Source organism: Hippopotamus amphibius, chromosome 16 (genome assembly GCF_030028045.1).
Source record: "Hippopotamus amphibius kiboko isolate mHipAmp2 chromosome 16, mHipAmp2.hap2, whole genome shotgun sequence".
Classification (NCBI taxonomy): domain Eukaryota; kingdom Metazoa; phylum Chordata; class Mammalia; order Artiodactyla; family Hippopotamidae; genus Hippopotamus; species Hippopotamus amphibius.
In genome coordinates, this window is record NC_080201.1 from 13,200,931 (window position 1) to 13,225,141 (window position 24,211).

General features: G+C 41.9%; 1 protein-coding gene and 1 long non-coding RNA gene across 3 annotated transcripts in view; one reads left to right on the forward strand and one right to left on the reverse strand.

Annotated features, from left to right (window-relative positions):
• The window catches only part of LOC130838473 (uncharacterized), a 13,808-nt gene extending 11,137 nt beyond the window's left edge, over positions 1-2,671 (reverse strand). The window contains exon 1 of the long non-coding RNA XR_009049680.1: positions 2,507-2,671. This is a non-coding gene — a long non-coding RNA (uncharacterized LOC130838473). The remainder of the gene's footprint in view (positions 1-2,506) is intronic.
• Positions 2,672-23,593, forward strand: LOC130838472 (ATP-dependent RNA helicase DDX19A). 2 transcript variants are annotated; one of them, XM_057711608.1, is made up of 12 exons: positions 2,672-2,841; positions 5,766-5,814; positions 10,496-10,546; positions 11,591-11,726; positions 14,050-14,142; positions 15,710-15,812; positions 16,207-16,321; positions 19,902-20,079; positions 20,452-20,689; positions 22,100-22,262; positions 22,712-22,903; positions 23,335-23,593. In XM_057711608.1, exons 1-12 carry the CDS (start codon positions 2,785-2,787, stop codon positions 23,394-23,396), a joined length of 1,437 nt encoding a protein of 478 aa, XP_057567591.1. In that variant the 5' UTR covers positions 2,672-2,784; the 3' UTR covers positions 23,397-23,593. The 2 variants fall into 2 exon arrangements, with proteins under 2 accessions (XP_057567591.1, XP_057567592.1); XM_057711609.1 differs by lacking the exons at positions 2,672-2,841; positions 5,766-5,814; positions 10,496-10,546 and adding an exon at positions 12,013-12,073 and having other exon boundaries at positions 11,589-11,726.
• The last annotated feature ends 618 nt before the right edge of the window (positions 23,594-24,211 follow it).

Genomic DNA, 24,211 nt, shown 5'->3' on the forward strand with positions numbered 1-24,211 from the left:
GTGGCCTATTAGGAACTGGGCCACACAGAGGAGATGAGCAGCTAGCGAGCAAAGCTTCATCTGCTGCTCCCCATCACTCGCTTTGCCGCCTGAACCATCCCCCCCCCCACCCCCGTTCACGGAAAAATTGTCTTCTACGAAGCCAGTCCCTGGTGCCAAAAAGGTTGGGGACCGCTGCTCTAGATGTTATCTTGTTCACACAGTTTGATCACACAGTTTGGGAGACTACTGAAGGGGAAGCTAGAGAAGAGATCTGGTCATCTGTTAATTACTTATTCTTCACTTCTACTTCTTTGATCTATGGAAAGAACAGTGCTACACAAGGTATTGTGTGACTAAAGATTTGAAAGGTGTGCTTGGGCCAGAGATGAGTAGAGCATGGGGGGTGGTGCCTGGTTTAAAAGCTAGTTAAAATACAGCTTTACTAAAGTGACAAGAAAAGGGGCTTCCTGCTGAGGGTGGTTTCCTGCAAAGAGCTGCTTTCACTGAATCTCATATAAATGGATTATACAGTATGCTTCTCTGGTGTCTGGCATCTTTCAACATAATGTCTCTAAGATTCATCTATTTCATCATGTGTATCAGTAGTCTGTTCCTTCTTATTGCTGAGAAGTATTCCATTTAATAAATATACCAAAATTTATTTATCCATCCTCCAGTTGATGAACGTTTGGGTTGTTTTCAGTTTGGGACTATTATGAGGAAATCTGCTATGAACATTTGTGTACAAGTCTTTATGTTTCATTTCTCTTGAATAGTAATGAGAAGTAGAATTGCTGGATTATAGAGCATAGGTTTAACTTTCTGAGAAACTGCAGAACAGTTATACAAAACCATTGCACCATTTTACCTTCTCTCCAGAGGCTTAAGAGAGTCCCAGTTGTTCCTGACAAAGTTTCCTTGCTTGACCAACATTTAGTCAGGCTCCTGAACCTTCTCTTAGGCCCATCTGTGCATTTCTAAAATCTAGTTTCAACAAGAACCGCCCACCCTTGATATCTGATGACCCTCAATATCTGGTCAGGTTCTTCATCCTCCGTCATCTCCCAGGTGATGTCTGATCACCCTGGCCTGTCTTCAGCAAGAATCCTATTAAATTCGTTTACCAAAAACTCTCCTTACCCCGGATGTTTCCTCTTAGTAATCTTCCATCCACTCTCCTGCTCCTTGGCTATAAATTCCCACTTGCCCATGCAGCATTTGGAACTGAGCCAAATTATGGTCCCAGGTAAAGTCTGTGTCATCATCTTTAACAAGTGTCTTTGTTTTTTTTTCTTTAACATTCCACAGCCTTACTAACACATGGTGGGTTAATCTTTAATTTTAGCCATTCTATCCAGTGTGTGCAGGGTATCTTGTTGTGACTTTGATTTGCACTTCCTTAATAAATGATGATTTTCAGCTCTTGTGCTTACTGACCATTTATCCTCTTTTTAAAATAAAAAAATATTTATTTATTTATTTGGCTGCGTCAGGTCTTTGTTACTTATTTATTTATTTTGGCTGCACCAGGTCTTAGTTGTGGCACGTGGGATCTTCATGGCAGCATGTTTTAGTTGTGGCATGCAGGATCTCCTGCCCCGCGTTGTGGCATGCATGTGGGATCTAGCTCCAGGACCAGGGATCAAACCCCCGCCCCCTGCATTACAAGCACAGAGTCTTAGCCACTGGACCACCAGGGAAGTCCCTCATTTATACATTTTGACATAAATGCTCCAATGATTAGAAATGTGTCCTAGAATAACATATTTTGAACTAAAATCTTTCTTAGTCTATTCAGCCATGCATTAAAAAATATTTATTGAGAGTCTACCATGTGCCATGCACTTTTTCTAGGTTCTTTAATCAGCTGTGATTAAGACATAAGATCTTTGCTCTTGTTTGATGAGTTAATATTTTAGTGGGGTGAGACAAAAAGTAAACTGGAAGCAAACGATGATTTTTGATAGTGTGGAGATGCTCATTTACGTGTTATCAATTAATAATAAAACATGGGAAACAACCTATATCCCTAACAGGGAAGGAGAAAGGGGACTTAGGTAATTTACGTGATATGAGATTGAAGGCCTATAACGACATTAAGTCGATAATTATGACATTAAAAAATAGCCGTATAAAAAGTCAAATTTAAAATTGTAGGTGTACTTTGTTTAGGACTATGTAAAACACCCGTGCTACGATGCATATGGACAGAAACCAGAAGGACCCAGAAGAAAAAGAAAACGCTGGGGGGGGTTTTGTTTTTTGTTTTTTGTGGTGGAATTATGGGGGTTTAAGGGCTTTGGGTTTCGCTTCGTTTTTCGCTCTTACACGTATCTCGTTCACAGCTGTAGAAACCGGCATCACATAGTTTTCTCCTAGGACTTTCCTTTGCGCAAAGCTTTATGGTTCAGAGGCTTACACGTTTATTATGAGACATGACAGACTTAAAAATAAAACTGAGGTTACTTCAGTGTGACGTAAGGCAAAGAAGTGAGAGCTAGGAGTTTCACTCCATAGAACTTACGGATTCCAAGGCACGATGAGGGTGCTCCTGAGGAAGTCGGCGGAAAAAGCGGGCTTGCTCGCGAAAGACGCGAGCGAAGCGCGAGGTCGGGTCAGGCGCTGCGCGGCGCGGAATGGTGACGTCTTGCGCCGGGCGGGAACTGACGTCACCACCACGCCTCGCCGCTTCCGGTCCGCGTGAGTGAGGTTCTTGCGCCTGCAGCGGCATTGGGGCTTGCTGTTGCGGCGTTTGTGGGTTTTTTTTTTTTTCCCCGGAGTCGGCCTTCCTTCCCCAGGACCATGGCCACCGACTCGTGGGCCCTGGCAGTGGACGAGCAGGAAGCGGCTGTCAAGTCGGTCAGTGGCTTCAGCTCCAGGCGGGGCGCGCGTAGTAGCAGGGCCCGAGCCAACCCTGCTTGGAGTCCAGGGAGCTCTCTGGGTTGGGCAGGCCGGTGGCCCACACACCCCTAAGGTTTGCTGCTAGGAATCTCTTAGCCCTGATTTGCGGCTGAGATAGAAGAGACCAATATGGACCCTTTTCCTTTGATCTGGGCCAGTTAAAGACTTTTATCATGTGGCAAATTTATCCGGGCTATGTGTGAGGATTTTCCTGCATGGCAGCTCCTTCTTGGTGGGGATTGTAAGAAAAGGCACAATGCTGATTCTCTTTTTACCTGTTTTCTGAGTGATTCTGTGCTACTCGCATTTTACCATTTGGTGCTTAACATGGTTGGCAGTTTTATGTAGCCCTTTGCGGAATAACAGATTCAGGTTTATAGTTAGTGTTTCAATCTGCTGCAAACGTTGAGGGGAGGCACTGCAAACTGTTTCGGCGGTGTTTAAAGTGACATTTAATTTCTTATACCGGTTCTTTGATTAACGAAGATCCATTCGGTCGGAAGGTAATTATAGTGTAAACTGTGACTTGGTTCTTATCTCCAAGTTATGTTGATTTGGTGGTAATGGACTATTGATTTTACGAATATAGGGGTTTTTGGTTTCTTTTTGTTTTTTGTTTTTTTTTTGTAGTCTGACGTCTTATTAGCCTTTTAATGCCTAAATTACATTTGTTCTCTAGTCACCCTGTATTGCGTTGGGAGGATTGTCAGTTTCTCAGCAGGTAGTTGAAATGGGCAAGATTCAGGGAAGCTCGGGAAGAAACTTTACAGTCTAGTTAGGAAGGCTAGAATGTGGGAGGTGCTGTGAAAACGGTAAGAATAATGTGATAGATAAACTCCAGGTGGGGAGAGGGTGTTTAAAGGTAGGAAAGTCAGGGAAATTCCTCATGAAGAAGTTTATATTTGTACTGGATATTAGAGAATAATCATTTAAAATAGAGATGAAGATGCATGGCATTTTAGAATAGAATGCACAAAAGTGCTAGACTTGCCTAGAGAACAGGAATCAGAACTCATTTTTGCTGCAGCTTAAGGTTATTGGGTTGTAGTAGGAGTAGTATTGAAAATATCGTAGTGAGTATACTTTGGACCTTAACGAAGAACTTAAAGAGGAGAGGCTTTATTGGCTGGCTAGGGGGTTTTTAAGAAGGATGCTGACAAGATTAGATCTGAGAACTGGGAAGGTTCATTGGACTGCAGAGAACAGAATATATGAGGAGTAATGTCTAAAGGAAAGGAGATCAGTTTGGAAGTTACTCTCATAGCCCAGAGTTAGAGGGCCTATGCTGAATGGTGAAAGTGAAAATGAGGGGATGGATTCAAGAGATAACAAGGTATAAAGATTTAGAAAAAAGAAGAGAAGGGAGATGAAGGAAAAGATTACTGTTTTCAGCCTGGATCGCACAAGGTAGTGTTAGTAAAGTGCTAATAACAGGATTGGGGAGTGGGAGGAACAGCCGATTTGATATGTAGGGTGAGTTCTTGTTTGCCTGTTCTGAATTTGAGGTAAGGAGGACAGCTTGGTAAGTACCTGTGTTGGGAGTCACCAAGAGGTGTCCAGGATCAGTGACTTCCTAGGAGGACTCATAGGACTCAGCATATAATTTTACTCACAGCTGTGATTTATTACAGTGAAAAGCAAAATTAGCAAAAGGAAAAGGCCCCTGTTGCAAAGTCGAGAGGAAACCAGGTACAAGCTTCCAAGAATCCTCTCTCAGGGGAGTCAAGCTCCACTTAATTGGTGCTTAATTCCTCTAGCCGCATATTGTAACAACACATGAAGTATTGTCAGAGAAGCTCCTTAGAGACTCAGTGCTCAGGGTTTTCATTGGGGGCCTATCACATAGACATTTTTTGCCTGGCAGGTACCAAAATTCCAGACTCCTGGAAGGAAAGCATGTGTTATCATAAATCACATGTTTTTAGAAACATAGTGAACCCCTCAGCAATTCTGGGAATGGTGGAACCCTCTCAAAATCTAAGTTCCTAGATGCCAGCCAGGGACCAACTTTGCAAGCTGGCCTTCCTAAGGATAACAGTCAGACCTGCTGTGTTAACTCTTTTCGGTACAGTACTCATCAAGCATTTGAGAATGTGGCACTGGAGTTCAGGAGGAATCAGGTCAGAAGTATAAAATTGACAGCCACAAATAAAAAGTATTATGAAGGATATGGTTCTGTACTCTAGAGTTTAAATCTAGTATTTAGCATCAGATATTCCCTAAAAGACAGTTACTGAGAATTGGTTTCAAATCTTTTTTAAACTACAGTCCTAATCTAGTTGTGATATTATGAATAACACAAATATAGACCTAAACGTATTTGGTATCTGGTTTTAACCACTCTGCTTATTGGGTGGCTGGTGTAAGTAAATATTTTAAAACATTGCTTCCTGGGGATTCCCTGGCAGTCCAGTGGTTGGGGCTCTGCATTTCCATTGCAGGGGGCATGGGTTCGATCCCTGGTTGGGAAACTAAGATCCCGCATACTGTGCAGTGCGGCCAAAAAAATAAAATAAAAATTAAAAATGAACAAAACATTGTTTCCTAATAGTTGGGTAAGACCCCCCCCCTTTTTTTTTTTTTTTTACTGTTTAGACTTGTGTACATTAGCTTAACAAATGTAGTTGACCATTGAATAACCTGGGGGTTATGAGCCCCCAACCCTCCCAGCAGTTGAAAATCCCCAAATACCTAACATTGTCCCTCCGTATATGTGGTCCCAAATCTGCGGATTCCAGCCAACCATGGGTCGACTAATACTGTAGTATTTATCTTTCAATAAGTGAACCCTTGAAGTTCAAACCTGGTGTTTAAGGGTCACTTGTGTAATTCATGGTATTTGGTTATCAGGTGTCTCTATGTTTCCTTTTATTCCCATTCAGATGAGTAATTTGCAGATCAAGGAAGAGAAAGTCAAACCAGATACCAATGGTGAGTCAATAGTAACTACAAGCTACATGTGCACTTCAGCTTTGCACTCACAGCTGCAGTGTGGAGAGGAGCTTTCATTTAGCATGTTTAGCCAATGTCAGCCCCGGATTTGAGAGCTAGTAAATTCAGTTTCATTAATGATGGGAATAGATTAGTTTTCCAGATTTTATCTACCTTCTGACTCCTTAAAATTAAGAATCACTGTGGGATTGTACAGTCACTGTTCACTTGATAATGTTTCTTTAAGTTTTTTTTATTTAATTTTTTGAAAGGTTAGTCTGGGTTAAAATTCAGAAAGTATAAGCAGGTGAAAGGCCTCCTTCCCATCCCCATTTTCCTAGATCCCACTCCCCACCTATATTACTTTGCTAGGGCTCCCACAACAAAGTATCACAAACTAGGTGGTTTAACAACAGAAATTTATTGTCCCAATTATGGAGGCCAGAAGTGTGAGATCAAGGTGTCTGCTGGTTTAGTTCCTCCTGAAGGCTGTGAGGAAGAATCTATTCCATGCCTCTTCCTAGCTTCTGGTGGTTTGCTGGCCATCTTTGGCATTTCTTGGCTTGTAGGAATCTCTGCCATCATCACCCCAGTCTCTGCCTTCATCTTCACATGGTGTTCTCCCTGTGTGCATGTCTATGTCCAGAATTTCCCTTTTTAATAAAGACATTGGTCATATTGGATTAGGACCTCATCTTAACTAATTACATCTGCAAAAAACCTATCTCAAAATACGATCACCTTCTGAGATACTGGGGGGTTAGGACTTGGACATATGAATTTTGGGGGGACACAGTTCAACCCATAACACCACTCTATGCCATAAGTAACCACTGTTATTGGATTTTTAATATTCTTCCAAAGTTTTTTTTAACTGAAGTATAGTTGATTTACAATGTTGTGTTAATTTCTGCTGTTCAGCAAAGTGATTCAGTTGTACGTATACATACATTCTTTTTTTTTACTCATATGTATTCTTTTCCATTATGGTTTATCATAGGATATTGAATATAGTTCTCTGTGCTATGCAGTAGGACTTTGTTGTTTATCCATCCCATATATAAAAGCTGACATCTGCTAATCCCAGCTTCCCACTCCATCCCTCCCCTAACCCCCTCCCCCTTGGCAACCACCGGTCTGTTCTCTATGTCCATGATTCTGTTTCTGCTTCACAGACAGGTTCATTTGTGTTATATTTTAGATTCCACATATAAGTGATCTCATATAGTATTTGTCTTTCTCTTTCTGACTGACTTCACTTAGTATGGTAATCTCTAGTTGCACTTCCAGTGTTTCTTTATGCAAAACAAATACAGATTTCTCTCTCGTTCTCTCTCTCACCAAAAGACGGCAGAGTATACACATGTGTACTTTTTTTCACTCAACAACATACCTTGGCAAGCTTTCCTTATCAGTAAATGGAGTTTCCTCACTCTGTTTGGTAACTGCATAGTATTACATTGTGTTGCTACAACATAATTCATTTAACCAGTCATCTTTTGATAGATACTTGGGTTGGTCACATTGTTTTACTGTTATAAAGTGTTTCCTGGAATAACCATGAACTTAATTCTCTTTACATGTATGCAAATATGTTTGTAGGAGAAATGCCCCCAAAATGGATATCCATGGTCAAAGGCATATGCATTTGCAGTTTTTATCAGTATTTTTCGAAGTACCTTCCATAAGTATTATACCAATTTATATTTCTATCAGTAAAGCATGAGAGTGTTTCCGTAGAGCCTCACCACAGAATTTTTAGTCAAAAACTTGAAATTTTGTAAATCTAACAGGTAAAAAGTGGTGGATTGGTGTAATACATTTTGTGTTTCATTAATAAGGTTGAATATTTTCATAAGTTTAAGGGGATTTGTGTTTCCTTTTCTATTGAGCTTTTTGTCTTTTTTCTAAATATGAAGAAGTTCATATTTTAAGGTTGTGATAGAAGTTGCTAATACTTCTGTCAGTTTTGTCTTTTGAGTTTTTTCTTGTGTGTTTTTGCTCTGCAAACTTTTTTTTTTTTTTAAGAGTTATTTATTTGGCTGCGCCGAGTCTTAGTTGTAGCACACAGGTTCTTCATTGCGGCATGCAGGGTCATTAGTTGCTGCATGTGGGATCTAGTTCCCTGACCAGGGATCAGACTGGGGCCCCCTGCATTGGAAGTGCAGAGTCTTAACCACTGGACCACCAGGAAAGTCCCTCTGCAAACATTTTTATATAGTTAAGTGTATCAGTCTTTTACATTTTTATTTCTGGATTTTGAGTCAGTTTTCATAGTTCAGTCTTTGATCTTTTTGGAATTTTTCCTGGTGTGAATTGTGAGGTATGGATCCAAAGTGTTTTCTCTAGTGTGTTTCACCTTTTTAATTTCAAGATGGCTACAGATTTGTTTCAGTGCCATTTTTGTAATAGTCCTTTTTGCTCTCTAGTGTAAGCTCCACCTGTATAATATACCAAATTCTGCATATTCTCATCTATCCTATCAAGTTTCTTTTGCATATTTATGTACCAGGATCATATTCCTGATTGCTGGAGCATTATGACATGCTTCCATTAATCTGTGAGTGCTGGTCCCCATTCATTGATATTTTTTTTATTTTTAAGTTTTTTTTGCTGCACTGCACAGCATTAGGGATCTTAAGTCCCCAACCAGGGATCGAACCCATGCCCCCCACAGTGGAAGCACAGAGTCTTAACCATTGGACCTCCAAGGAAGTCCCCATTGATCTTTTTTTTAGAGTCTTCCTGGCTATTCTTAGTTTCCATATGTATTCTTAGAATCAACTTGATTAGTTCTAAGAAGAAAAAGAATCTTTTAGTATTTCTCCTGTGACCATGTTACATTTATAACTTAACATCTATATGCTATTGAGTCTTTTTATAAAAACTATAGTGTTTTTCCATTTTTTTCAAACCCCTTTTTGTGCCCTTTATGAATATTTTAATGACTGTAGGATATGTGATGTCCCCTTTCATTTCTATTACTGGCAATATGTATTCTTTCTCTCTTTTATTGATGAGTCTACCTAGAGGCTTATCAGTTTTTTTATCTTTTCAAAGAGCCAGGCTTTGGCAGTGTTAATTTTCTTGAATGTTTGTCTTTTAGTTCGTTGATTTCTACTCTGTATTTTTTTCCTTCTACTTACTTTGGGTTTACTTTCCTCTGCTTTTTTATCATGTACGTCAAAATAGTTTTATTTTCCCTTGTGATTTCTTCATTGGCCCATGGATAATTTAGAAGTGTGTTGTTTGATTTCCAAATGTGGGGGGGGAGTTCTAGATATCTTATTAATTTCTAACTTAACTCCATTTTTATCAGAAACCATTAAATATGATTCTACAGTCATTGGGTATAGTGTCCTCTAAATGTCAACTAAGCCACTGTTGTTGATAGTGTTGCTCAGATCTTTTGTGTCTTGACTGTTTTTTGTTTGTTTGCTTCTTGGTCTATTTCTTTCAGTTGTTAAAAGAGGTGTTAAAATTTCCAGTGACTATTGTGGAATGGTCTATTTCTTCCTTTAATTTTGTCAGTTTTGGCCTTCTGTGTTTTGCAGATCTGTTGCCAGGTACTTTCACGTTTATGTCTTCCTGATGAATGGACCTTTTATTAGAAATATCCTCCTTTATCTCTGGTGATGATTTTGATCTTGAATTATGCATTACCTGAGCCACTCCAGCCTTTGTATGCTTAATGGTTGCATGATGTTTCCATCCACTGACTCTCAACTTATTTGTGTCTTTATGTATATGTGTATATATATGTATATATACATATGTGTGTGTATATATATATATATATACAAGTGTGCCTCTTGTAGGAGTATAATCCAAAGAAATTTTGAATCACCTCAGACTAATACACCTGAAACTACTACAGTATTGTAAATCAACTATACCTCAATTTAAAAAAACAAAAAATAAAGTATGCCTCTTGTAGACAGCTGACAGTTGGATCTTGCTTTTTTATCCATTCTAATAATGTCTTTTAATTGGAGTATTTAATCCATTTACATTTAATGTAATTATTGATGTGATTGGGGTTAGGTTAGCAATTTTACTATTTGTTTTCTGTTTGTCCCCTCATATTTTGTTTCTCTACCTCTTTTCTTGCTTTCTTTTGGGTTAATTGAATATCTTAGAGTTCCATTTTTATTTATGGGCTTTTTAGCTTGCTTTCTTTGCATTAGTTTATGAGTGTTTTAAAGTTTTCTTCATATAAGTCTCACATATTTTTATTTATTTTGTACCTATTTATTTTGTATCTTTTATCTTTTACTGAGATATCTTATTTTGTAGTCATTTTTAAGTTGATACTCTTAGTCCTGCAAGTTTACAATCATGTATTCTACAGAAAGTGATCATTTTACCTCTTGCTTTTAATTTTTAATAATTTTATTTTCTTTCTCATGTCTAATTGTGTCTGCTAACATAATGCTATATTTTAAAGTAGGATAAGTAAGTCAGAGGTGAAATATCTGATCACTCTGAAGTCGCCCAACGTTTCTAGAAATTTGAAATTTTCTTATGCACTAAACTTCCTAAGAATAAAAACCCACTAAACATAAAGAAACGCCAACTATTTACATTATGATCACTTAAATAAGGTTTGATGTTTGTATTGTCCCACCTTTTGAGTGGATTTGATATTTTCCTTTCTGATTATAACTGTTTTCTTGTATAGGTGTTATCAAAACCAGTGCCACACCAGAGAAAACAGATGAAGAAGAGAAAGGTAACTAATCTTTGAAACCCTGTAGCAAGAGACATAGTATCACCTAGGACATGCCTCTCTAGAACCAGAGGCACTCTGAGTTATAAGATCAAGGAGATGAGGGGGAATCAGCCAGGAGATTGAGAATGGTCAGTGAGATAGAAGGAGAACCAAAAGAGAGAGGTATTCCAGAAACCAGAAGAAAGAAGTGTTTCAAAAGTAGGGAGTCCTATATAGGTAATAAATTGGTTAAGAGAACTAAAAATTGACTGTTCAATTAATTTAGAGTGTAGAAGTCATTGGTGAGCTTGACAGGGGCTGTTGAGGTCAGGTGGGGATATTAAATTAAAAAACCTCTTTAGTGTACATTCTGCAGAGAAGGGGAGAAGAGGAAGTAGAGACATGAGTATAGACATCCCTGTCAGGGAGCGTTGCACAAAGTGGAGCAGAGAATTGGGGCAGTAACTGGATGGGGATGTGAGATAAAGAAGAAAGCAGATTTATGATGCGAGGTGTTGAAACCTGTACATAGCTGGTGGGAATGATCCAGTAGAGGGAGACACTGATCATGAAAGAGAAAAGGTCACTGCTGGGAGAAATATTCTTGTCCACAAGACGGGATGGGACCTATCGTATAAGCAGAGGGGCTAGCCTCAGGAGCGTAGCTGTCCATCCACAGTTACAGCAGGGAAGGTGAAGAGGATGCACACAAATGCAGGTGGGTGTGTGGGTTGTCGCGGCAGCGTGTAGAGGTGCTTCTGATCATGTTCACTTCTCAGGGAAGTAAGTACCAGGGTCATTAGATGCGTGAGAATGTGGAGAGGTTAGAAGTTGAAGAGAGGAGAAGAAGAGTGAATGAGTGGCGTATAGAAACAGTCTTGCTGGCCAGCTCAGCCCACTTGAGTCTAGCGGTCAAGAGTTTGAAGTGAGACCTTTTGGTGTTGGTTGTTTTTCTCCCATGTTGCTGGGCCATACAAGTGTGGGTGCAGATGTGGGGAGAGAGGTTTCACAAGGGTGGGGTTTGCCCAGTGAGTATGAGGAAAATCTACTGGTTTTTTCCTACAGAGGACAGAGCCGCCCAGTCCTTACTTAACAAGCTGATCAGAAGCAACCTTGTCGATAACACCAACCAAGTGGAAGTCCTGCAGCGGGATCCAAACTCCCCTCTGTACTCCGTGAAGTCCTTTGAAGAGCTTCGGCTGTGAGTATCCGTTCCTTTGAACAACTGTTCCTTGTTAGTCCCTCCTTTATAAGACTTAGCATCTTGTAGGAATTTTAATTTCTACTTTTATTTTTAAAAAATCTTAATATATTTACTTTCTTTGACTAGTTAATAATTCACGTGATTCAAAAGTTTAGAAGTATGAAAAAGTGATGGTCTCCCTCCACCCTTGTCTCTTGGCTACCCAGTTCTCCTCCTTAGGGATTTTTAAATGCCACAGATTTATTCACCATAGCTGAAAGTCTTTTTTCTTTTATGCTCTTAGAACTTTCAATAAAATATTGGCTGACAGGTGATTTCTGGATGTCAGGAACATTTCTTATTAGGTAAGCCCTTTTGTTAGACTATAGGGTTTACAGTGTTAAGAATAGTTTATCTGCTTTTATAAAATCTGTCCAAAAAGCCTGTGCAGGATTCCCACTAACTACAGTGGAAATCAGCCTTCAGTGTTCCAGAATTTTTTAAAAAACTCCAGAACCCAGAATTAAGCCTTAAGTGTGCATATTCATGGCATTGTGCTGATGATGACTTTAACGTGTCCTTATTTTAAAGGCAGAGAATTATGTAATGTCATACGAGGGTTTTCGTTGCCTTCAGTAAGTTAGTAAAGAGGTATTTATGGGTCATTGGTTTATGTACATGACACTGTGCTGGGTGTTATGAGTAACATAAGACATAACTACCATTCTTGCTGCCTTCCAGGACCCAAATCATAGACAGAAAGTAGCTGGTGAATAAGAAAGTGGTGGAACAAATGGATTCTTTGCCTTAGTTCAGCAAAATCTATCATATGCCAACTGTGGGCAAATAGGGGCTACATTCCTGTCAACTAGTACCACTGCTTTAGGGTAAGAGACTTAAAATAAGAGAGCTAACTAGAACCAAATCAAGTTGTTAATGAAGCAATAGCTAAGAACAAGGTTTTTAAAGTGTGGCCTTTTTTCCGAATATATTAAGGAAATTATACTTTTCTATGTGTATTTTCTCTGTCAAGGGCTTTTTTCAGCAAATCTTTCATCTCTGCTTCCATTCATAAATTCTGTCAGAGCAGCTAGATGTGCTCTGACAGCCTGCTTTTCCAAGTGTCAATGGTCTTTTGAAGTTCCTTTCATTTAAAGGACTGGAGCTCTCAGGTCAACCAGTGATGAAATGTCCTCTTTGAAAAGGCAAGTTCTCTCTGATTTAATTGTTAGTAGCCAAAGGAAACAAAGAATAAAACCTAGGTCACCTAATATACTTGGTCTATTTTTTTTTACTGAAAAGATCTGCAAAATAAAAAAAATAATGAATCACTGAAAGTTCTTGGATCATTTGAGTCCTCATTCAGTAGTGACTTTGTTTCCTTGGCAACCAAAAAGGAATCTGCTAAGCGTCATAGCCTTTTCTTCCAAATGGAAGTACCAAAGTGACTTTTCAAAGTTCTTTGTGTCTGAAACCGCCATATGCCAGAATAATTGCCTTTTAGAGAGCTTATTAAACTCTAAGGAAGGCTTAGAGAACACTCTTGACTTGGTTTGACTTTTCTTTAAAAACAACCTGGTGGGATTTTTGTTAAACACCCTGTCAATTTAGAGGTAGCAGAGAGTTTATTATGAATGGACTACAAGAGCAGCTTTAATGGATATTTGTTGTGTAGCTACTTATGTAAGAAGTTGGTGCTTTTCTAGTCTTGATTTTTGATGAGACATAATAAGTAAATCTAATCGTTTGTAAAGTTCAGTATGATAACTGAACTGCCTTTGCCTATTTACTGGAAACAGGCTGAATCAATTTTCTCACCTCCCAGTTGTACCAAGTTCTTGCACAGCTGGCTTTGGAAGGCCCATGGAACACAAAATGACTGTGGTTCCGTGGAGCATCTGCACTGTGAAATGAAAATTGAAGTCTCATTCTCTAAAGGGACTTCTGTATCTTAGTGGTATAGTAAGCAGTGTTTATTTTTAGCTATGTCTTTTATAATTTATTTTATATTATGAATTAGTAAGTACCATTCTTGCAGTATCCAGGGAATGTTTGTCATCCAAGGCCAACCAAATTTGCCTGTCTGCTGAAGGATGAATTTCTCTAAGAAAGGAAACTAAGTTGGATTTTATAAATTGCATAATAGTGTCAGATTAAGATTTAGTAGGGAAAAATATTGGTTTGGTTTTGTTTTAGTTAGTATTTTTTAAGGCACAGGAAAATATGTCTGACAGAAATAGGAAGTATCATTCTTTGCTAGATATAGGGAAAAATAAAATCCTAGGTCTTTAAAACAATTTCAACAACTAAGAATCCATCCTCTCTTTTTCTGGCCTCCTAGAAAACCACAGCTTCTCCAAGGAGTTTATGCCATGGGCTTCAATCGACCATCTAAAATACAAGAGAATGCGTTACCCATGATGCTTGCTGAGCCGTAAGTATACAGACCCCGGAGCACCTCTCCAGAATTGGGTTTAACGTCTTTCCACCAGGAGCTGTAGTGTTCCTGAGCACAAGATGGGCCATTGGGAGCAATATGCTTCTTCAGGGAAACAGCTTGGACAGGTGCAGGGAGCGTTAGATGCAATTCAGTACAGTTTCTGCTTTTTCCACTTAATAAAAACTGATAGAGAAAGTTAGTTCTGTTATTCTCTGAAGGTTTTTTTTTTAAGGCTTAATTTATTTTCTTTTAAATTTATTTATTTATTTATTTGGCTGCATTGGGTCTTCATTGCTGCACGTGGGCTTTCTCTAGTTGTAGCGAGTAGGGGCTACTCTTTGTTGTGGTGTGCAGGCTTCTCACTGTGGTGGCTTCTCTTGTGGAGCACGGGCTCTAGGCCCGTGGGCTTCCTTAGTTGTGGCATGTGGGCTCAGTAATTGTACCTCGTGGGTCTAAAGCACAGGCTCAGTAGTTGTGGCACATGGGCTTAGTTGCTCTGTGGCATGTGGGGATCTTCCAGGACCAGAGATTGAACCCATGTCTCCTGCATTGGCAGGCGGATTCTTAACCACTGTGCCACCAGGGAAGTCCTCTCTGCAGTTTTAAACACTTTTTTGTGGGGCGGGGAGGTGCCACACGGCGTGCGGTACTTCCCTGACGAGGGATCAAACCCATGTCCCCTGCATTGGAAGTGTGGAGTCTTAACCACTGGACCACCAGGGAAGTCCTTAAACACTTTTAAAAATAATTTTGAAAATTTTGAGCCTGCAAGAAGTATCAGGAGCAGTACCAGGAACATCTCTGCAACCCCATCCTGCCAAGAAATAAAGCATCACTAATCTAGTTGACAGTGGTGGGCCCCACATAACTCTCTCCATTCACAGCCCCCTCCCCCACCCAAGTGAGCATCATCCTGAAGTGGGTCGTCGTTCTCTCATGTTTCTTTATCCCTTTACTACGTGTCTATGTGTCCCTAAGGATCTAGAGTAGTTTGCATATTTTACAACCTTAGATAAATGGTATCATACTTTATGTAGCAACATTTTTCATTCAATTATATTATTATTTTTCTTTTTTCATGATAAAAATTCCACCTATTCCCATGACATTGGGTTATGGGAAGTGAAATGTGAAAGTTCCTTCTAAAGCATCTGACTTGGTATCTTACATTTTCCAAGGTGAGAAAAGGGAGCACATGGAAGGAGCCGAGTCCTGAAGACACATTACAGCTCCAGGAATTGTCGGGGCACAGATCTTACTCTTCAGGCTTAATTTCCATGGGCCCCTTGGGGTACAATACTAGGGCACTCTAGCTGTGCTAGTGTCTAGAATGACGATTTCTTGGTGTGAGCCCCTCTAAAATAATCATCATTTCTCTTAATATTTAAGCAGTTTTTTTAACAACATATAAAAAAATTTATCATTATGCTCAATGCAGAGAACCTGATTAGTAGACGCATGAAGCAGGGGAAATCCCTATTCCTACCACCCAGAAAGAACTTTTGGACACTTGATTGCTTTTAACCGATATTATTTTCATCACTGTTCTTCCCTGAGCCAGCCCACAGAACCTGATTGCCCAGTCTCAGTCTGGTACTGGTAAAACAGCTGCCTTCGTCCTGGCCATGCTCAGCCGAGTGGAACCAGCAGAGAGATACCCTCAGGTGAGGGCTGGGGAGTCCTGGGGGCCCTGGCTTGCTCATCCTGGGAAGGACATCACCATCTGTTCAGGGTTTAACAAAGGTGCCTCTGGTGGAGTCTGAATGTGTCTGATGCCTCAAACTGTTGCTCAGGCAAAGCCCAGTAGCACACCAGGCCCTTACCTGGGTAGAATTGATTCAGAAGCAGCAGCCTTAAACAATGACTTCTGAAGGCATCTGCCAAGCCAGGACTCCCTACTGAAGGCTTCCGTCTGTAGCTGAAAGGTGGGCCTGCTTGACGAGTATGTGGTTCCCTACGCTGTTCCAGTGGTAATGACATCTGTGTACTTGTTGCTTTAGAGCCTGTTGTCCGTTACTACAAGGGTCTCCTAAACACATCTTCTGTGCTCTCCGTCAGTGTTTGTGCCTCTCCCCAACATATGAGCTGGCTCTTCAAACAGGAAAAGTGATTGAGCAGATGGGCAAATTTCATCCAGAACTAAAGCTTGCTTATGCTGTTCGAGGCAATAAATGTGAGTATAAAAGGGTAAGACCTGGGCTGTAAACTTGGGCAGGGGGTTGGGTGTTTGAATTTGGAAGATGGGATGATGATATTCAACTTTCTGGTTCGGTTGACCTTGGAGCCCACCATTGCCTTTAGCAAATCTATTTAAATACTTGCTGATCTGTTAATAATTCTCTCCACTCTTAAAATAAGATTTTAAGTTGTTAAAAAAGAAAAAATCCCTGCATGAGGCATGGAGTTGTTAAAGTGTGGAGTATTTCACTGAGGAGGCAGGGTTTGAATTCAGCATCCAGAGTTCTGGAAGCTGCTTAGAAGAGAGGGATTAGCACTGAGGATGGTAGGCTGAGTCAGATCCCTTTCTTTAAAAGTAAAGCATAGTGGGCTTCCTAGGTGGCACAATGGGTAAGAATCTGCCTGCCAATGCAGGGGACATGGGTTTGATCCCTGCTCCAGGAAGATAGCACATGCCGCGGAGCAACCAAGCCTGTGCACCACAACTATTGAGCCTGTGCTCTAGAGCCCATGAGCCACAACTATTGAGCCCATGTGCTGCAACTACTGAAGCCCACGCGCCTGGAGCCCGTGCTCTGCAATAAGAGAGGCCACCGCAGTGAGAAGCCTGCACACCACAAGGAAGAGTAGCCCCCGCTCGCCGCAACTAGAGAAAGCCCATGTGCAGCAACGAAGACCCAACACAGCCAATAAAATAAATAAATTTATTTTTTTTTTTAAAGTAAAAAAAAAAGTAAAGCACAGCTTTAGTAAGAGTAATCTAAAAGCACATACAGTTCTTACCAAATCAGAAATCCTTCCACCAGTTATTTTTTCATGTATTCTGCAGAATGTAGAGAATATGGATTAAAATGGGAGGAGGGGCAGGTAGCAAGTGGGTAATGGGGAAGTTATCAGAATATATAAAACTGTAAATCAATTAGAAAAAAGTAAGCATTCCAGTCAGAAAATGGACAAAAGACGCCCAGTTGAACAGATGCTTCACAAAGAAGGAATTCAGATTGCCAGTAAACATGAAAAGATGATGAGCTTCTCTAGTCATCAGGAAACATCAGTTGAAATCACTATATACCTCTCAGGTAGTAGAAATGAGGAAGTCTGACAAACCAAGTGTTGGCCAAGATATAGAAGAACTAGAAAGCTCATGTGCTCCAGTGGGGAGTAACATTGGCACACTCACTTCAGGAAGCAGTTAGCATTACCTAGAGAAATGGAAGAGAGACATTCCTTCAACCCAGCAGTTTATAATCACCTAGAGCAGCAGTTCTTAAACTTTTTGAGCTCTTACACTTTTGAACATTGTTGAGGACCCCAAGTACTTACTTTGCTAGAATATGAAGAAAATCTAGCCTTACAGTTGTAGATATTGGGTTTTTTTTGGGTGCCATACCAAAAGTAGTAATGACTTAAAAGTTAGTTGTATTATCTGAAATCATATTAATGAACTCTTCATGCTGTTACATTAAAATTCCTTGGTCTCTCTTGCGCTTTGAATGTATCTTTTGCCCAACAGTGATTTTCTGACATCATACCTTGGTTATTTGGAAAATACTGTCTTACTGAGTTATGCTTATCTTCCAAATGTTGACATGTTTCATTATACAGAATTTTAAATAGCATTTAAAATGCATTAATATCACCACTAAGCAATTCAGAGGAGAAACTCTCAAACTTATAGTAGCATATACAAGTTTTCCAAAATTCTAATTCTAATTTTCCCTTAAGCTCAAATGTTATCATGACTGGAAATAGTCAGTTGTTTTCATTGAAGCGACAGGCTCTTTGTTCATTTTCAAGAAAGTGTATATCACATTATCAAATTCCCTACTTGATTTTCTTTTTTTTTTCTTTTTGGCCACGCCATGTGGCTTCTGGGACTTCAGTTCTGCAACCGAAGATAGAACCCAGGCCCTCAGCAGTGAGAGCGTAGAGTCCTAGCCACTGGACCTCCTGGGAATTCCCCCTGTTTGATTTTCTAGTTTTGTTTATTAGTCAACAAACAAAAATGGCTAGTACAGTTACCACACAAATAATCACACAAGGGCTTTTCCTGGAGAAAACCATCATGTCTCAGCATGCAGCAAGAGCACTTTAACCAGAAATTATTAGGTTAGGTATTTTGTGTGTGTTCGATGTCTCAAACTGATAGGTGCACCTAAGCGTAGTGTACCAGAATCTTGTGACCACATGGATCTTCAGTAGATTGTTTTGTAATTACAGGGGACTTAACTGTGTGTGAAGGGGTAATGCATTAACTAATGTATCATTTTTTAACAATTCAGTTTAGACGTACGGGCAGTGGACAGTGAGAACCACAATGTATTGAAGAGTTCATTTAAAACTTTTCCAGTGGAGTTGGTGAGTTCCTAACCCAGGTCCCCTTCTTGAATTTTAAATTTTAATTGTTTTTAAAATAGTTAAGATGTTCACGTTTCAAAATTGAAAAGGAAATATGGTAGAAACTTTTCTTTCTCCCATACCCTTCAACCACCTGTTTCTGTTCCTAAAGGCACCCAGTACTAACCAGTTCCTCATGTGTCCTACCAGAGATAGTCTGTGTGGCTACAGGCAAGTGATAGTGTGTGTAAATATATAACGTATACACTCACACACATATGTATATTACACGTATTCTTTTTTGCCCCATTGGTATACAGATTGCTCTGCAACCTCTTTTTCACATTTAATAATGTGTTTTGTAGATTGTTCCATATCAGTTCCTAAACACTTTTATGCTTTTATTGGTGTCATCCATTGGATGTGTCATATTTTGCTTAGTTACATTTTGATGCATGTATAATCCTTGCATATATGATATTTCACACATATTCATATACACATAGAATTCCTAAATAGTGGAAGTGCTGGTCAAAGGCTACATGCATTAGTAATTTTGATAGGTGGTTATATCAGTTTCAACTCCTACCAGCTACAGTTTGCGAGTAATGTGGGTTTTTTGTTTTTTTTTTTTAATAAACTTATTTATTTATTGGCTGCGTTGGGTCTTCGTTGCTGCACATGGGCTTTCTCTAGTTGTGGCGAGCAGGGGGTTGCTCTTCATTGTGGTGCACGGGCTCCTCATTGTGGTGGCTTCTGTTGTTGTGGAGCACGGGCTCTAGGCGTAAAGGCTTCAGTAGTTGTGGCACATGGGCTCAATAGTTGTGATGCACGGGCTTAGTTGCTTCCTGGAGCAGGGATCAAACCATGTCCCCTGCACTGGCAGGCAGATTCTATAAGGAAATCAGTGAACCATGAGTAAAGCGGTGGTATGTAGAAAGAATAAGAGTAATGCTAAAGGAAAAGAGTTGGATGATGGGAAATTACAGAGAAGGTAGGAAAAGGGAAAGTAACACTCATGGAGGGTTCACTGTATAGGATTTAATCCCGACCATGATGCAGCGAGATAGATGTCATTAATGTCCATTATATAGTACAACAACCCAAAACTTTTGGGTAACACTCCTGTGTGTTTTGAAATCTGGAATTGTTTTAGCTCTGGAAGGATGGGCAAGGCTTTGATTTCCAGAGCTGGTTTAGCCATGGAAGTACCCACAGAACACATCTTGTCTCCACAGTGGAAAGAGGTCAGAAGATCAGTGAGCACATTGTCATTGGCACCCCTGGGACCGTTCTGGACTGGTGCTCCAAGCTCAAGTTCATTGACCCCAAGAAGATCAAGGTGTTTGTCCTGGATGAGGCTGACGTGATGATAGCTACTCAGGGCCACCAAGATCAGAGCATCCGCATCCAGAGGTAGGAACTCTTGAGCCAGGAGGAACTTCTCAGCCTCCTCATCTGCAGCATCTTCTCCTTTCACTTCACGCTCCTCCTCTTGCCCCTGCCAGGTTCTTGACTCTACAGCTTTCAGAGGCATTTGTTTGATGGGCCATTTCCATGTCAGCACCGACTGGACTCCCAGCCTGGGTGGAGGAAGGAGACTTAGGGACTCTACCAGCACCCATCCCTGCCCCTCGTCTGCTCCTCCCTCCTCCCTGCAGTGCTCCTCCCCACTCTGCCACCTTCCTGGGGATGTAGATCATCCGAGCCTGGGGATGCTGTGCTTCTGTTCCTTCCAGTGAAACACTAGGTCGGGGTCATGCCGAACACCTGGGCTTTCCCTTGCAGGATGCTGCCCAGGAACTGCCAGATGCTGCTTTTCTCTGCCACCTTCGAAGACTCCGTCTGGAAATTTGCGCAGAAAGTGGTCCCAGACCCAAACATCATCAAACTGAAGCGTGAGGAGGAGACGTTGGACACCATCAAGCAGTATTACGTCCTGTGCAATAGCAGAGACGAGAAGTTCCAGGCCTTGTGTAATATCTACGGGGCCATCACCATTGCTCAAGCCATGATCTTCTGCCATGTGAGTAGCAGCAGCAGCAGGAGGCCTGCAGGGGAGGAGCTCCGCTGGAGGGTGTGGCCCCGGCCCCTCCCTCTCAGCCAGCTGCACTTGGTGCTGGGGGACCAGGTTCCCTTCCTGTGGCTGGAAAGGAAGTGGTTTGGGAAGATGTGAGAAACAATTTCTTCTTAGTATCCTGAGGTATATACATGGTCTTAAGCATAGAATCCCCTGAACTTTATATCATTTGTAAGTGATACATTAGAAAACCCAAGTGAATCAACTGATATTTGTAGGAAAAATAAGAAACTAAACAGGATAGTTGTTAGAAAATTAATAGAAAATAAGTCGTTTTTCCAGTGTCAAACACAAACACCTAGAAAATGGAAGGATAGACCCCATTTATAATAGCCAAAATAATTTTTCAGGAATATTTAAGATTGCTGAAGAAAACCTCAAAATGCTGTTAAGGGATGTAAGAATAAGACAGCTCTTACTCTATTATTGGAATACTTGTAAATTAAAAAAAAATTGTTTGTAGAGTGGCACCCTTCTCCCAAGCTCAGACTGAAACTTTCAAACGTACAGAAAAGATGAAAAAAATATAAAATGAGCACTTTTACGCCCTTCCCTGTTGTCATCATGTAGCCACATTTGCTTTATCCCTAAGCTTTTGTGTGTGGGTATCTGTAACCTTTTCTTTTTGCTGAATCATTTTAAAGTCAGGTGTAGATATCAGGACACTCCCCAACTAAATGCTTCCTAAGAACGAGATGTGCTCCTGCATGAGCACAGGACCATCGTCACACCTTTCACGATGGTGCAGTGATAGCGTCCACATCCACTTTGCCCGTGTGTACCAAAATGGCCTTTATTGCTTTTGGCTGCTGCTGTTAAACCTAAGAGCCAATCAGAGACTGCGCTGCTTTAGTGCCGTGTCCCTTGAGACTCCCTTAATCTAGAATAGTTTCTCCACCTTTCATGACATGGACATATTGAAGAGTCCAGGCTAGGGACTTCCTTGGCAGTCCAGGGGTTGAGACATCACCTTCCATTGTGGGTTCGATCCCTGGTTGGGGAGCTGGGATCCCACATGCCTCAGGGCCAAGGGGCCAGGGCATGGAACAGAAGCAAGGTTGTAACGGGTTCAATAGAGACTTTGGAAATGGTCCACATCAAAAACTCTTTAAAACAAACAAATAGACCAGACTAGTAAGTAGTCTTTAGAATGTCTCTGAATTTTCCCCCATGTGATTATATTAAGGGTAAATATTTTTCTAAGATTACCACCCAGGTGACATGGTTACTTCCTTTGTACCACATCATGTTAACAATCTTAAGACATTTAACGCTTAACTTCTAAGTTTTAGTGGTCTTCCAGATCGAAAATATTCTCAAGATACTTTCATTTCTGAAACCTTTTCTTCCTTTCAGACCCGCAAAACAGCTAGTTGGCTGGCAGCAGAGCTCTCAAAAGAAGGCCACCAGGTGGCTCTGCTGAGTGGTGAAATGGTGGTGGAGCAGAGGGCTGCCGTGATTGAGCGCTTCCGAGAGGGCAAAGAGAAGGTTCTGGTCACCACCAACGTGTGTGCCCGCGGTGAGCAGAGGTGGTGTGCTGGTCTGCCAGGCTCGGGTAGCGGGAGAGAGCCTCGTCTGCGGGACGCTCCGGTGGTTTGGGGGAGAGCCTGTATTCTGGGAGAGGCTGTTTGGACTCCCTCGGCAGAGGAGGACTTTCCCAGAAGCCGGGAGTCCTGATCGGTGGCTTAGAACGGCGCCTGCTCTTCTTGGGGCCCCCAGTGAGGCTTTAGCTGCTTCTCCAGATACTGTATCCAGCAGAGGCTCTGGCTGATTTCGTGATTTGGTCAGCACCTGCCACGGTTCTGTCTTCTCCCTCTGGGTTCTGCCACCTGCCCCTCTGTCCAAATCCCAGAGCTGGCCCGTCCCAGACTGATTCTTCCACCTGAGGTTGGTGTGTGTAGACCTGACTGTGGGCGACAGTGATGTCTGTCTCCTGTCCTGACTCCTGCCCAACTCTCCTTCGTGCAGGTATTGACGTGGAACAGGTGTCTGTCGTCATCAACTTTGACCTTCCCGTGGACAAGGATGGGAACCCGGACAACGAGACCTACCTGCACCGGATCGGGCGCACCGGGCGCTTTGGCAAGAGGGGCCTGGCCGTGAACATGGTGGACAGCAAGCACAGCATGAACATCCTGAACAGGATCCAGGAGCATTTCAGTGGGTCCCTGGGCGTGTCCCCTGCCGGGCCTCATCTCACAGGGACGAGTCTAAGGAGGGGGAGGGGAGGGTTTCCTGTTTCTCCCGTGGCCCCAAGAGAGGCCTTCGTCCCCGTCCCGTTCCCCTCCTTCCCTACAATGTGGAAGTTCTCACAGAGCACACCTGGAGAGCTCGGGGCTCAGGGACTTGAATGACAGTCCCCCTTGGCCAGGCTGAGGGGCCTGGGGCTCTGGCTGTTGCTGTCCGTGTCCCTTGCTCAGTCACCGGAAGCCTTTGGGGTTCAGTGAAGGATCGCTGTGGTCAGAGGCACAGCAGGTTCCTAGGCGGCAGAGAGCTGTTTCCTCCCTCCCTGCTGTGCTGTCCCTTCCCTGGTGTGTCTCTCTGTGTAACCCCATGTTGGTCTCTCTTTGGATTCTCTTTTGTTCCTCCAGATAAGAAAATAGAAAGACTGGACACAGATGACTTGGACGAGATTGAGAAAATAGCCAACTGAGACGCTCCCCCAGTCACTGGTGCCGCCCTGACGCTGCCCCTGCGCAGGACACTAGTGTTTTCATGGAACAGGCCTCATCAGTCACCACAGAGATGAAGGCACGAGCAGAGAGAAACTACCTACCTCATTTTAAATTACGTTTGGACTTGACAAAAATTGCGCAAATGATGGGGGAAGGTAGAAGAAAAAGTTTGCATTTTGGAAAATTTAGTCCTTTTCCTCCTATCCCTTTTCAAAGTCACGGTTTCCGCCATGTTTATAATATGCTTTATATTGGTAATCGCTGGCCCCAGGATCCACTGCCTGTTTTCTGGCCAGGGGTGTTGAGACCAGCCTCCAGCTCCTGAAGAGAGGATAGAGAGATAGGTAGACGGCAGGAAAGGTCTGGCAGCTCAGCCCTGCGAGTCCCTGTGCACGGAAGGAGCGTGGGGGCGGCAGCAGTGAGGCCCTGTGAGCAGCTCCCCCGCCCCCGTCCCTGCTGAGACTCATCATGAATGTCTCTTGCCCTTGGCCACCTTCCTTCTCAAATCCAGAGCTGATGCAGCTGATCCCTTGAACCTCTGTCTCTGTGCAGAAGATCCCCTCTATCCCCCTGTGTGAGCATCTTGGCTACTTTTGTAAACCTCAGATTTGGGAAGAAATACGAAAGACAGTGAATCTTCAGAGGCACTGATCTGGCAGGAGTGGTAGATCCAGAGCTGCATTCTCCTCCTGCAGTTGTTCTGTCTGCTCAGGTGCCTGGTGTCACAGCAGCCAAGGGACAGCCGGTGGCTTCTGACACACGCCTGACCGAATGAGTGGATTCTCACCCATGG